The following is a 14,642-nucleotide window of genomic DNA, read 5'->3' as shown; positions in this document are numbered from 1 at the left end:
TTTTAGTTAGTTAAAGTAGACCTCAAGGTAAACTTTTTTTTTCATTTTGGATAGAATACGGCTGGCCATACATTATACAATTATCTTCCAATTTTCTGCCCAATTTCCTTTAGATTTACCTTCAACTGTGTAGTGCAAGGGCCTGCCTAATTGGATACAACTGAAAGTGTTGTTTAGGTTTGTCCTCCTATTATATGGTTTTTGGTAAATCTAAACCAAAAATCTCCAGATATTTGTATAATGTATGGCCAGCCTTAGGGAAAGTTTTAAACTCTGTCAGTTTTTTTTCTTTTTGCCATCTGTGTCCCATGGGGGAGATTTCCCTTCACTTCCTGTCCCATTGCCAAAACAGGAAGTTAGAGAAAATCTCTCCAAAGTAAAGGAATCCCTGGTTGTCACCAAAACTAGTGTCCCCACTGGAAGATTTTCCCTCTCTTACTATTCTGGGGACAACCCAGAATTTAAGATTTTCTTTTACTTTTGATAACAGTAAACAGGATAAATAGAGAGGGTGAATCTCCCTAACGGGGGCACAGACAGCAAGAAAAACTGACAGGTGTTCTACTCCCCCTCTACTTTATTCAAAGCTTAAGGTTTTGCTTTTAGTTACACTTTGGAATTCCCATCAGATTATTTTTTGCCATCTGTGTCTCAATGAGGAAATTTCCCTTCACTTTCTGCCTAAGAGATTCAATTGGAAGTGAGAGGAAATCTACCAAAAGTGAGAGGAGCTTCCCTCTTATTCAGTTGCCACAGGAACAGGTGCCTCCATTGGAAGATCCACCCTCAACTCTTGTTCTGGTGACAAGTCTAAACTTTTGGTTCCTCCTCTCCTTCTCTTTTGGTGATGGTGGATACCAGAACAAATAGAGAGATGAATTCCCTACCAGAGACACAGACAGGTATAAAATACCAATGACCACCCATGCATGACAGACCAAACTATATAGTGTTAGTTCACCTTTACCAAAAAACTATCTATGCAGATAGAGGGTGCCTGCATGTAAAAACAAACTGAGCAGCTTGAATAATACCCTTGCTGTAGGTGTAGGCCATTTACATACCCCCAAATCCTGGCTGCAAACTCCCAGAGATAGTATTATCCCAGAGAGGTATTATCCAGTCCTGCGTTGTTCCTGGGATGTTGCTAAGACACTCCCAGTCAATTCAACACCCCTCACATGCATTCTCCCTCCCCTTTTGCAGTAGCTCTGAGCTCATGAATGATGTGATGGAGGACATAGTGGACCATGCATGTGCAGAGGTTTGAGGGCTCATTCATTTGATGGTGGGGAGAGCAGTAGCAGCTGGGAGCATCTTAGTAATGTCTAAGCAACAAGGAAGAATGGGACAATGCCATTTAGGAGAAACAGAAACAGGTGCAGTGCTCACAACAGGAAGGCCATTCTTTATCAAACCTTGGGTCCATCAATGGATGCTCTGGTTCAAAACGGTCCTCAAGCCGCCATACACAGTGGAAATGCAGAGAAGAACCGGAAACTCCAGATGCATATATATTGTTTTATTTCCACATCATAAAGAGTAAAAAAGCTAACGCATCTTGGCAGATAGCCTTGATCACAGCCCCTCACAGGAGCTGTGATCAAGGCTATCTACCAAAATGCGTTAGATTTTTTACTATTTATGATAAGGAAATAAAGCAATTTATATGGATCTGGAGTTGCTGGCTCTTCTCTGCATTTCTAATGGGACAATGCCATCTCTGGGAATTTTTTTGTCCAGGCTTTGGGAGGTACATAAAAGGTCTACATCTATAGTGAGGGCATAATCCAACTTTAGGCAATTGCATAGGCAATTTTTCTGTATGATTTATGATAATGATGATTTAATCACACTTTGTCCATAAATGACTGACAGAGTGATGGGACATGTCTGATCTCCTTGGTTGTTGGAACACAACACAGTCAGTCCGTCTCCTACCTACGTGGAGACTAGTGGGTTTTATTGGAGCATCAGTCTTATAGCACCCCGAAAAGAAAGTCTGCTTTAAATGCTCTGAAAGTTCTCTGAGATTACCACAGAAAGAGCAGCTTTTGGTTCAGTACAGACAGAGGCCCACTTCTCTATCCAGAGGCTTATGGGTAAGGAACACTTCATCCTTTAATTCCACTGTAAATGTAGCTTGGGTCAGCCAGTACGACACGAGGTGAGATTGGAAAGTAACAATACTTATTAAAGAGACGGGAAAGGGAGAAATAAAAAGTGAAAGGTTACTGGAATGGAGCTGAAAGTGAGGGGAAAGATCAGTGAAGGGTGCGCAGTGTTCTCTGCCAGTAAAAATTGCAATCACATAACATGTTTGATATATTAAACTGAGTAAGCGAGATGTGTGAAGCTCATTTCATACAGGGGATGGTTTCTTAGCATAACGGGGCAGATATATGAAAGTCATGCATCTAATATTAACATTTTCCCTGCACCTGGAAATATATGAAATGTCAGATGACACTTCATAAATATCAGTCCCTCTGTACACTCAGCCTCAGCGTATTTCATCTATATTATTTGGCCAAAGGTTGATGGACACCTGACTATCACACCTACATGAGGTCACTCCACATCCCATTCCAAAGCCATGGCCATTAATGTAGAGTGCCCCCCACTTCTTTTCTACAGAGTACTTGGTGTCATTCTGGACTCCAACCTATCTTTCCAGCCCCAAGTCCAATCTTTAACAAACTCGTGCAGACTCCACCTCCGCAACATCGCCAAAATCCGCACGTTCCTAACCCCAGAAACCACTAAACAGCTCATCCACTCCCTCATCATATCACGACTCGACTACTGCAACTCCCTCCTCACTGGCCTGCCTCGCCGCTGGCTATCCCCGCTTCAGTCGATCCTGAATACGGCTGCCAGACTCATTCACCTTTCCAAACGCTCCGTTTCCGCCACCCCCCTCTGCCAATCCCTCCACTGGCTTCCGATTGCGCAACGGATCAAATTTAAAATCCTAACACTGACGTACAAAGCTGTCCACCATACTGCCCCGAACTCCATCACTGACCTAATATCCAAGTACCGCCCAGCACGCACACTCCGCTCCTCACAAGACCTCCTTCTCTCTAGCTCCCTGGTCTCCTCCTCCCATGCCCGCCTCCAGGACTTCTCCAGGGTGTCACCCATCCTCTGGAACTCCCTGCCCCAACCCATCAGATTATCACCCACTCTCCTCTCCTTTAGGCGCACCCTGAAAACCCATCTCTTCAGGGAAGCCTACCTCACCCCCTGCTAACTTGCTGACCTCCTCCACTCTTCCTACCACTCCATCCCCCACAGCTATCTCCTCCTGTACCACTATCCCATCCCTTCTAGATTGTAAGCTCGAAAGAGCAGGGCCCTCGATCCCCTCATGTTTTGCATTGTATTGGTATTGTTCTGTCACATGTTCTGTCCCCCTTTGTAATGTACAGCGCTGAGTGAACTATTGGCGCTTTATAAATACTGTATAATAATATAATAATAATAGCCTCCACTCTTCTGTTGGACGAGAAGACCAGACTTGAAATTGGCATCCTGATTCATCGCAAAGGTTTTTAGTAGGGCTGAGGTCAAAGCTCTGTGCAGGCTATTAATAGGTAGGCACAGGCTAATGCATTAGTGTGTGCACCCCAAAGCTCAAACACATGTGTGTGTATGTGTATAATATTTTAAACATTTATTAAACATGGACGATGTCAGTAGAGCAGTGGACGATGTCAGTAGAGCAGTGGACGATGTCAGTAGAGCAGTGGACGATGTCAGTAGAGCAGTGGACGATGTCAGTAGAGCAGTGGACGATGTCAGCAGAGCAGTGGACGATGTCAGCAGAGCAGTGGACGATGTCAGCAGAGCAGTGGACGATATCAGAAGGGCAGAGGTTGGTGTAATTAGGACAATGGATTGTGTCAGTCAGTAGAGCAGAGGATGGTGTCAGTAGAGCAGTGGATGGTTTCACTAGGGCACTGTACAGTGGCAATAGTCTTTTGTTTTTATTATTTTAATTTTGTATTTTTTTTACAATGTTATTATTTTATTTTTTTTTACAATGTTATTTTTTTAATTATTTTCAACACTTTTTCTCAGGAGCCCTGCTGGGGGCTTTGCTGAAATATCAGGGGTCTAAACAAACCCCTCATGTCTCACTTTTGAGATAGAGAAAAGGACTGAAAAAAGAGTGCACAATACCCAAATGGGACAGGGGCTTTTGGAGGGGACTGCAGGCTAGCCTCTTGCCTACTGACTATGGGCTTTATCATTTGAGGGAAGTGTGTGCCTGGGGGACCTTTGGAGTAGTTTTACTTTGGCTTCAAGTCCTTATCTCCCCAAAACACACAGACTCTGAGAACTGGAGGACTCAGATACAGATTTGGGACCTCTACATTTTGTTGGGCTGAAGAAGCAGAAGATCATAATCGACTCAAACAACCTGATGCTGGGGGTCTCCTGCTCTTATGTGTAATCTGCTTATTAAGGTGTGAAGTGTCTTTCTCCCATTGTGTAATTTCCCCATTGTGTGCCTCCTAGGTGTGTATACCCAATGTTATTTGAGTAACCTATTGTTTCTGTCTTTTTGATAATCCTCCTTATGTGATTAGTCTGGTGTCAACTTTACCTCCTTACCTGGCCATAGTGGGATGTTTACCCAAATGTGTAATATTTGTTTTTAGTGTTTATGTGGTAGCTGCCTATACGTTTGAAGTGTTTAAAAACCTGTACTTCTGTTAAATTAAAGCTAAGTTATTCCTTTGGTTTGCACCTCAACATCTTGTCTGTGTATGATGCTTGGGGTGAAGGGCTAATATTAGCTATCGGTCTGCTAGAAGGGATTGGTGGGCAGGAGGCACTGTTTGGCAGGGTGCCAAGTGGTCCGTCACACAGAGATTCCGCAGTCCCTTTCTCTGCAGCTGTAGCTGCACTGGACAGTGAATGAATGGGAAGTGGTCTGTGCTGAGTGGCTTCCTATCAATTCACAAACTGAAGCATAGTAAACACAGTTATGATATTACTATTATAATAGTAAACTTCAGTTATGAACACAGTAACTGATTGACACCGATCTCTCACTGTCTTTATTCAGGACAGGAAGGGGCCAGTAAATGGCATATTTGCGAGCCCCTTCCCCCACTCTCCATCCTGAAACATATCCTGCAGCAGCTGGTGGGAGAGGAGAGGAGAGGAGGGGAAGCCATCAGAATTCTGGGGGGTGGGGGGGACATGGGGGGGCTAGGCAGCAGGGGAAATCTGCACCCAGGCACATCAAGCACGCCCTGTGTGCGCGCCTATGAGGCTATTCAAACTCCTCCACACAAAACTCAACAAGCTATGTGTCATGTGCACAACAACAGAAAAAGGGCTTTCCCAAACTGTCCAAGGTTGGAAGTGCACAATTGTCACCCCCAACCCTCTGTCACAGAGAGAGGGGCTCTGGCTGCAGGAGGTGGGTGAATAGGAGCTAGTTACATGATACACTCTAAGAATGGGTGTAACACGTAACATGCTCCTAAAGGTGAACCTATCTTTAAAGGAAATCTAAACCCGAAAATGTAAACAAATTGCCGCTGACCGGTGCTTAGATGAGGAAGTTGATTTACCAAAGGCAAATAGACTGTTTACTTGGCGAGGGAAGTTACACTTTGCAAGGAATTTTCCCCAGAGTTTAGTGAATGTGTAGACATTTCAGTTTGCAAAGGATTGAGAATCATGGACCAGGAAAATAAGAACTGCATTTTTGCTTGCACATGATTGGAAGGTAGAGCTTTATCTTATTCGCTAAGCACTGGGGACAATACCCTTGCAAAGTCCAACTTCACTTGCAATGTGAACAGTCTATTTGCCTTTAGTAAATCAACCCCTAGGTAGGGCAGATTACCATGTGTGTAGAACAGGCTTTCTCAACTAGGGTTCTGTGTGTTGCAGATGGAAATTATGGGAGAACAAAAACTAATGAACGAGCATGCTGCATTTTCTATTCCCTCCCACATGTGTCTGCAGCTGTCTTTATCGTTTCATTGTCTCCTCTACTGTCATCTCTCCCAGCTGTCTTATCTTCCTCAGATGATCTTTTCCCCTTTGTGTGATGTGACACTTACACCTCTGCTTTGATCTACCGCTCCCTGGTGCTCAGCCTACATGCCTCTTCTACTCTCATCATTTTACAAAACACATTGGGGGGCATTTATCAAAGCCAGAGCAGAGAGAAATTGGAGCAGCGTAGCAATAGAGCAGATTCTGGCTGCTCCATTTTGATCATTTTCCCTTAATGTTTATGAAAAAATCTTATCATTAACAATGGGCACAACATTATATACCTGGAGATCATCAAAATCAGGGTGAATTCTCTGAAGGGGCTCACATTTTCCAGTAACACATAAAGTCTTGTGACTGCAGATTACTTTTTCAGGAAATTGAAGGTAATTTGAACTGACATGACTTATAATGACCTTAGCAGGGGCTGCAATTGAATGGGAAAGGATGAAAATTTGTATCTGCAAAATTCCTTGAATTTTAGAATATCAGAGTGTGGATTTAATTGTTGATGGCTAAACCTAAGCCTCCTTCTCCCAGGCTCCTAACCAAGGGAGGAATGAGAACTAAGACACAAACACAACCAACTGGCCTTTTCCTCGTATGCAAAGTTTGTAAATGAGATTGTACTTTATGACCAGAATAAGATGACTACTGCCTTGTGAAAATTAACAGTCTGTAGTAAATTGTCAGCAGCATTATACGAGATCCACTTATCATCTTATAAGATGCTCCTTGGAATGTGTTCTCTTACTATAGCTTACAAAAGCTGAGATGTAGAAAATCCTTTATTCTAAACAGAGAACTTTTAGGGCCCAATCAAGCCTTTGCTTTCTTGCTTATTATGTAATGCACACACATTAATGTGCACTCTGACATGCGATAATGTGCTTTGCACGCACAAGAATGGATCAGAAAATGGACATACAGCAATTTTTTCTGATGCCTTAATGTTTTAAAGATGCAATTTAAAATAAATGACGCTGCAATGAACTTACATACATAATTCACCCCAACGCACCTTGCGTTGCACTGTCAGAGATGGTACATTTGGTTGCATTAGGTAGCCCATTCAAATGAATAGGCTGCCTTAACGCAAGTCATGTTATTGTGATTGCACTAATTCAACGCAATAGTATGAGTGGGCTAGTCAGGTTATAACTCAGGGATAAAGCACACTCAATGTGAGATGTACATTAGCACAATCTAACACTGCTCTTTGGCTTGTTCTATAACTCAGGGATAAAGTGCACTCAATGTGGGATGTACATTAGCACAGTCTAACACTGCTCTTTGGCTTGTTCTATAACTCAGGGATAAAGAGCACTCAATGTGGGATGTACATTAGCACAGTCTAACACTGCTCTTTGCCTTGTTCTGTACTAGAGCATTGCTGTAAAGTGATGCTCACATGTATACAATTCCTTCTGACAGATAACTCTTTGAGATTTGGTCTCATCTAGTTCCAGGGGTGCTCAAAATGGCTGCAGTAGAGTTACATGCATTCAACTTCTCATCCCTTTAACCAGGATGGGGTTACTACATTGCATTCCTGGCCAGAGTGAAGCAAGGCTTTGCTAGTGTACACAGGTCATTATTCTTCAGGTTTTTTTTCTGAGTATTGTTAAGACAAAAGGTATAATGCGGTAGGATTATTGGTAGCCTAGTGGTCCCTTTTGCCTCTGTATAGCTTAGCCGTGGCTAAATGTGCAGTCTAGAATGGAATGGAAATGATCACATAGTTTCATGTGAAAAACCATTTAGTAATTCAATTTGCAGTTTTGATTTTTTTTCTATATCCAGTAAAGTTATAAACAGAGATATATGATGGATGCATTATATTCTCCATACAGACCATGGCTCTTAAAACTGAATAGTCCATTATATCGAATCCAACAATAACATGTGACCTTTCACAGGTCAACACAACCTCTCCATTTGTTTTTTAAAATTGATCTACATTAAGGCTGTTTATTCTGAGCAGAGGATTGATATGAGAATGGATGACCTCTGCCCTTTCAGTAGTCACCTAGACCAGTGCTTAATAAGTGGAGGAAATCTATTTCGACCTTAGCTTGTTTGCTGTTCCTCAGGAGAAAGAAAGATTTTGTAAGAACAAATCGTGGTTAAAAGGTTATCCTAATTCTACTTCCTTTTTAATTGTATGATTCTTTGTCTGCACTTCCCAATCATATCCTTCTTTTAGTTTTAGACATTGTTACACTCCAGCATGGTTCTTAGGGGGCCTTTGGAGGAGAGCTACTGACTGGCTGTTCTCTGAAAAAGGGAACCCATCTAGCGGTACAAAGATTTTCATTGCATTTTATTAATGAAAAAGGTTCCCTGGGTTTTGGCCCAAATGTCTGCTTTAAGCACTAGAGATAGTGTAATGTGGTTGTGGATAGGCTATTTGTGCAGTCCCATTGTTCATAGATACCTCCTCCTGTTTACTAACAGCTAACCATTTTAATTATGAGTCCCTTATTATTGGTTTGGTTATTATGTTGGCATTTAAATAAGGACATCTGACTTTTCTTTGGCTTTCTTGATTTATTAAAATATTCCATGTCTGTGATATAAAACACGAGGAAGCTAAGTACAGTTGTGGCCAAAATTATTCAACCCCCAATGCTGTAAAGGGGTTTAGGGACTATAGTGTACATTTGGAATTGTATTCAGAATCAAATCCTACAAGGACGTTGTAACTACCCAAATGCAACTAAAATGACATCAATTGTTTATGTAATACAGTAGTAAATGGTTCTTATGTGGTTTCTTCATTGCCACAATTATTCAACCCCTTAAAGACTACCACTCTGAAGAACAGAGGTTCATACAGGTGCTTTCCATCAGGTATTGAAAACACCTGTGGATGTCACCGAGCAGCAATCAAGCATAATAAGCACCAATTAGGCAGCTTTAAAATGACTGTGATACTCAGCTCCTTCTAGACATTTACTGGTGTGGTTACAAACATGGTGAAGGCAAGAGAATGGTCCAGGAAGACAAGAGAAGAGGTGATTTCTCTTCACAGGAAGGGCAATGGCTATAAGAAGATTGCAAAGATGTTAAACATACCAAGAGACACCTTAGGAAGCATCATTCGCAAATTCAAGGCAAAGGGCACTGTTGAAACGCTACCTGGTCGTGGCAGAAAGAAGATGCTGACTTCGACTGCTGTGCGCTACCTGAAGCGTAGAGTGGAGAGAAGTCCCCGTGTGACTGCTGAGGAACTGAGAAAAGATTTGTCAGATGTGGGTACAGAAGTTTCAGCCCAGACAATAAGACGCACACTGCGTAATGAAGGCCTCCGTGCCAGAACTCCCAGGCGTACCCCCTTGCTGTCTCCAAAGAATAAGAAGAGTCGACTGCAGTATGCCAAAAGCCATGTGGACAAACCACAAAAGTTGTGGGATAGTGTTCTGTGGACTGATGAAACAAAATTAGAACTGTTTGGGCCCATGGATCAACGCTATGTTTGGAGGAGGAAGAACAAGGCCTATGATGAAAAGAACACCTTGCCTACTGTGAAGCATGGTGGAGGGTCAATCATGCTTTGGGGCTGTTTTGCTTCTGCAGGTACAGGGAAGCTTCAGCGTGTGCAAGGTACCATGAATTCTCTTCAGTACCAGGAGATATTGGATGGAAACGTGATGCAGTCCGTCACACACCTGAGGCTTGGGAGACGTTGGACCTTTCAACAGGACAATGATCCCAAGCATACCTCCAAGTCCACTAGAGCATGGTTGCAGAGGAAAGGCTGGAACATTTTGGAGTGGCCATCGCAGTCACCAGACTTAAATCCGATTGAGAACCTCTGGTGGGACTTAAAGAAAGCAGTTGCAGTGCGCAAGCCTAAGAATGTGACTGAACTGGAGGCCTTTGCCCATGAAGAATGGGCGAAGATACCCGTAGATCGCTGCAAGACACTTGTGTCAAGCTATGCTTCACGTTTAAAAGCTGTTATAACTGTAAAAGGATGCTGTACTAAGTACTAAGATTGAATGTCACTTGGGGGTTGAATAAAACTGATAATGCTGTGAGCACAGAAAAGACATTTGTGGTTATTTCATTATAACTGTTATGTTATATTTGTCTGACCTACAAGTGCCTCTTTAATGTAAATGTAAGCAAGATGACTGAATGATCAAAAGCAATGTCAAACTGGCCAAAACACTCAATTTCAGTGGGGGTTGAATAATTTTGGCCACAACTGTAGGTTGACATGATAACCATCCAGTGTGTGAAAATGGTCAGACATGTCTACCACCATCTTCAGCCTGCACCTAACCTGTTGTAGCCTATTAATTTATCTACCCATTTTCTATTTTTCTTGCTGTATACAACTTTCTAGCTAAGCCTGGAAATGTTGGCTTGGGTTGGGGTTCTATGGGTTGAGTTGTTCTGTAGGTTTCTTACAGCTCTTGTAGTCCAAATTGGCAATATTTATCTTCTGTAGTTTCGGTCTCCATCCCCAAAGCTAACATGAATGCCGAAAGGCTAGGTTCACTTCTAGCACAAAAACTTTTTGCACTTAAAAAAAATGTGCATTTATTATATTTTTACTCTGCAGCCTGTAGAGCAGTGCACATGCAATCAGCAGATCAGGAGTGTAATGCCAAGATCCTGTAGACACTCAGTCAGCTGTCTGCCCATACCTCTTAAATGGGCAGGCAGGTACTGCATGGCAGGAAGAATCAATGAACTACGAGAGTGCTCCCTAGTGCCTTCACAGTTGATTGGAAATCACAAGTCCTTAGCTGTGGTAGTACTTGTAGTTCATTCATTCACATGTTACACCTTAAAATGGGTGGAGAATGTAACATGTTCTGAATGTGAACTTATCCTTTAATTCTCTTGCAAGTGGATACCACAATTAAATATTTAATACTTAATTAAGGCATGCCACCTTAACGTAGCTTAATAATGACCCTTGGCACTGGAGAGCCAGTGAGATATAAGAAGTCACCATATCAGTCAGCCAGAAACTATATAAATATTGGTTTTGAAAGGAATAGACTTTTAACCAGGCAAAGCAATCTAAGAAAATAATTTACAAAACACCACTGCATCCAGTTACGTATTGGTTAAAGAAAACTGAATGTATTTGTGAATACAGCCAGTATAACTACCCACACCGGTCTTTATAGCAGCTTAGATGAGTAGAGAGCACAGGGATGATGTCCTTGATTGTCCTATCACCAGGCTGGGAAAGGACAGGTAACTGAGTAAGCAGACCCTCAACGGCTATTTTTCCTCTAGTTACCTAGCAGATGGGTGAGTATCATTACTATAGATTAAGCAAAAGGGTATTGAACTGTGTGCATGCAGGATACTTGCAGCTATAGGAGTAAGGTAGGACATATACAGTATGTAGGGTGTACAACTGAGATCCGGAGATTATTTTTTTTTTTATGCATCTTTGTCGGGGTCTTTTCTTTTTCTTTATAAACGATCCTAGATGAGGGAGAACTTCCATCCTTCCTGATAACCTGACATTTGTGAGCCTTCCCCATTTTCCCCCAATGGATGCCTTGTACTTTTGAGCTCATGTGCAGCAACCCAAGCCATACATACACCCTAAATCAGTCTAGAACACCAGAGTGCTGCATTCCTAGCCTCCTTCAAAACTGGCCAACTGTGAATTTTTTTCTCTTTCACTTTCTAGATAACAGAACCTAAGAGTGAACACTATCCCTGCATACTGTTCAATATTATGGACACACCTTTGCTGTATATTATACGGTGTGAATAGAGGGTTGTGTTCTTATTCCTCGCTCCTCCCGGAGTAATTTGCCACAGTCTAATTCCGTAGACAGGGTGGTCCCCGAAGTGGAGTTGGACGGGTGGGTCGGTTTACATTGCAGACCGTAAAAGAAACAAAAGGCCTTGGCATGCAGAAAGGGATGAAAAGAAACATGCATAAATTAACAATAATATGGCAGTGACAATATAAGCACAATGAAAATAACAGTAAGACAAATTCAACTGAAACAATGGAAAAGCAATGCAAAAAAAAACAATACATGCAAATAAAAAAGTAAAAATGCACAGCAAACAAAATATGCTGAATTTAGTAACCAGAGTTTTAGGGCTGGGATAGGAGGGGTTTGCCAAACACTGCTTGTTTAGGCGTAGTCTGGCTACCGCTAACCAAATTTAGAAGCCGAACCAATAAGGAAGGGAAATGTAGAATCTGCAAAGGAGACCCAAATTAGCTCACACCAAATGCATCCATCTTTGCTGTGTCTGCATGCTTCTTGTTTTTGTCTGAAAATTATTATTAGCACTGGTACCAGTGTAATAATTGTTTTAATTTACCTTGGTGGCTAAACTTGAAATTTAAGGTTAAGTCGAGTTTGTTAAGGATTACACTAAAAGGTTACAATGGTGTTCAGGGTTAGGCTCAGGTTACGTATTAGGTTGAGGTTTGTTGTCAGGGTTTAGGAGGTTAGACTGGGAGTAAAGTAAACCTTTGACAAACTTGGGCAATTCAGTGTGAGCATATGGAGAATGCAGAGGTTACCAAATATGCAAATATGATGTTTTATGCCAATCTTTATTTTTATTTTTTATCTTTATTTTTCTTTTAAAATTCAAACCTCACCCTTTCTTTCTGTTGGTGAATAGGACTGCCCATCAAATTGTAGTGCCAAAAAAATACCTAGGAGGTGGGAGAGGTTGGGATCAAGCTGGATTAAAAAAAAAAACATGCCTATATCTCAGGGTCTACTGTTGATGGTGTTTCCTGTAGGCAACACCTTGAAAATGTGTTTTTTTACAAGTTCAGTATACTTTGGGTAAATTACTTGCTTGGTATTATTTTACTGGGTGTGAAAAATGTACAAAACATCACTGGGTACTGAGCATGTGTTAGTGCAAAGCGCTGAGCAAACTGTTGGCGCTATATAAATCCTGTATAATAATAATAATAATAGTGCCAAATAAGACTAGGCAAAGAAAATTCAAACAATTGATGGCAAAACTTCATATGATAAAACATTTAGAACCAGTAAGTTATATAATTAGCCATGTTGAAAAATGACACAAGTCCGTCAAGTTCAATTAATAGAAAAAAAGTTATGGATGCACTCATCCTTTTGCTTTACCTATTGTTACATACAATTCAGTGGGCCTATCAGCACATTAGAGAAAAAACATGGCTTCCATTACTGTAAACTTTCAGAAAACCATAGTCTGTGTCAGGGTCTGGATTTCAACTGCAACCTATCTGGTGTCTGGCTGTGACTTTTCTTGCTATGCCACCTCAGATGGTGGACATCCCCCTGTCTGATCCCTTAGAACAGTCTTGCCTTATCTCTTGTTTCACATGAATCTTCAACTCTTTGCTTCTCCCATGAACTTCCTAATTTAAGCTATGTCTCTGCACGTCTCATTAGACAGATTATTGGGCTCTCTCCAACCAATATATTGTTCCTTGGTGTGTCTCTACAGCTATTCTTATTTCCACTACCATTTGTTATCAGCCTTGGGCTTGTTCCTTGACTTCACTTGATATTAACTTGCAATGACTTGTTACTGACCTTTGGCTTGTTTACCGATTACTCTTCTGCTTGATCTCCACCTGCTATACTTGCTACTGGACCCCAGCTTTCTTACCTCCTGGTGGGGCAATCCTCAGGACCAAGACATGGTGTTAACATGCAGCAAAACCCATCTCTACCATCAGATGATCTGGTGAATAACAGTTAGCGCTTAGACACCACACCTTGGGTGAGACAACGACATCTGCTAGGGTGATTTGTTTGCGTATCCATCCTGTTGGTCGGTGAGAGCCACTCTACTGCTATAGCTACTGGTCTCTGAGCCTGACCTCTGATCGTGACAGGCTGTGTCTGGCTTCAGTAGTTTTGAGGCACTGACCATGAACAAGTACACAACAAATGAAAGGCAGAAGAAATAATTAAAAAATTCTAATTTCTACAAAGGTATAATGTTCAAATAGCACTGTTGCTATTGCTCAATATGACAGCCAAGGAGCTAGCATTCTCAGAAAAAGAGGCCAGCAATAGTAGCCCACATAACTGTCTCATGACAGGTGTACTTTTAATAGCACAAGTGTAAACCCATTGCAAGCCATGCATCCTAGGTATTGTTCCAGTATATGTCCCTTTTCTAGATGCACAATTTCTCTTTTTATACAGGAGCACCTCTCTTTGCAAGCACTCAGGACACCAACCAAGGCAGAGGTCTTACCTTGTTTTATTGTAGAAACAGCCTCATCCTCACCTGCAATTCACAGAGGCATTGAACACTCACCTGTTCTATATCGCTGTTCTTCCGGGATTTGTAGATGAACTCTCCTATTGCTACAAAGACTGATAAGACAAGTCCCGCAGCCAGAACAATGAAAATCCCTCCAATGTTCTCCACTCCTAAAGCGCTGGCTTCTTTACTGTCCTCCTCTGGACAACCATTCCCCCTCCACCATTTCTCCTTCATCATGTGTAATTTCCCTTCTTCCTGAAGCTGTAAGATGGCAATGGTGATTTTATCTCTGTATGGTGAACCTATGGGAAAAAAAAGAAGTGTGTAATACTCATAGTAATCATTATAAGAGGAAACTGCAGTACCAATATTTAATGTTTGGTTAT

The 14,642-nt window shown here is 41.8% G+C and overlaps 1 protein-coding gene across 4 annotated transcripts in view; it reads right to left on the bottom strand.

Moving 5' to 3' along the window:
- The window catches only part of GRIK1 (glutamate ionotropic receptor kainate type subunit 1), a 574,449-nt gene that overhangs the window by 40,122 nt on the left and 519,685 nt on the right, over positions 1–14,642 (bottom strand). For 2 of the 4 annotated variants that reach the window (XM_089659511.1, XM_089659515.1), the window contains 2 exons: positions 14,308–14,558; positions 11,754–11,915 (listed from right to left, as the gene is read on the bottom strand). In XM_089659511.1, coding sequence (XP_089515637.1) covers positions 11,766–11,915; positions 14,308–14,558 — 401 coding nt within the window. In that variant the 3' untranslated portion in view covers positions 11,754–11,765. The remainder of the gene's footprint in view (positions 1–11,753; positions 11,916–14,307; positions 14,559–14,642) is intronic. The other 2 variants (XM_089659510.1, XM_089659514.1) reach the window with 1 other exon arrangement.

The sequence above is a fragment of the Staurois parvus genome, unplaced genomic scaffold (assembly GCF_062004578.1).
Source record: "Staurois parvus isolate SC_StPar_1 unplaced genomic scaffold, SC_StPar_1.0 ptg001162l, whole genome shotgun sequence".
In the NCBI taxonomy this organism is placed as follows: domain Eukaryota; kingdom Metazoa; phylum Chordata; class Amphibia; order Anura; family Ranidae; genus Staurois; species Staurois parvus.
The sequence above is the reverse complement of the archived record's forward strand: the minus strand, read 5'-3'. Positions and strand labels throughout refer to the sequence as shown.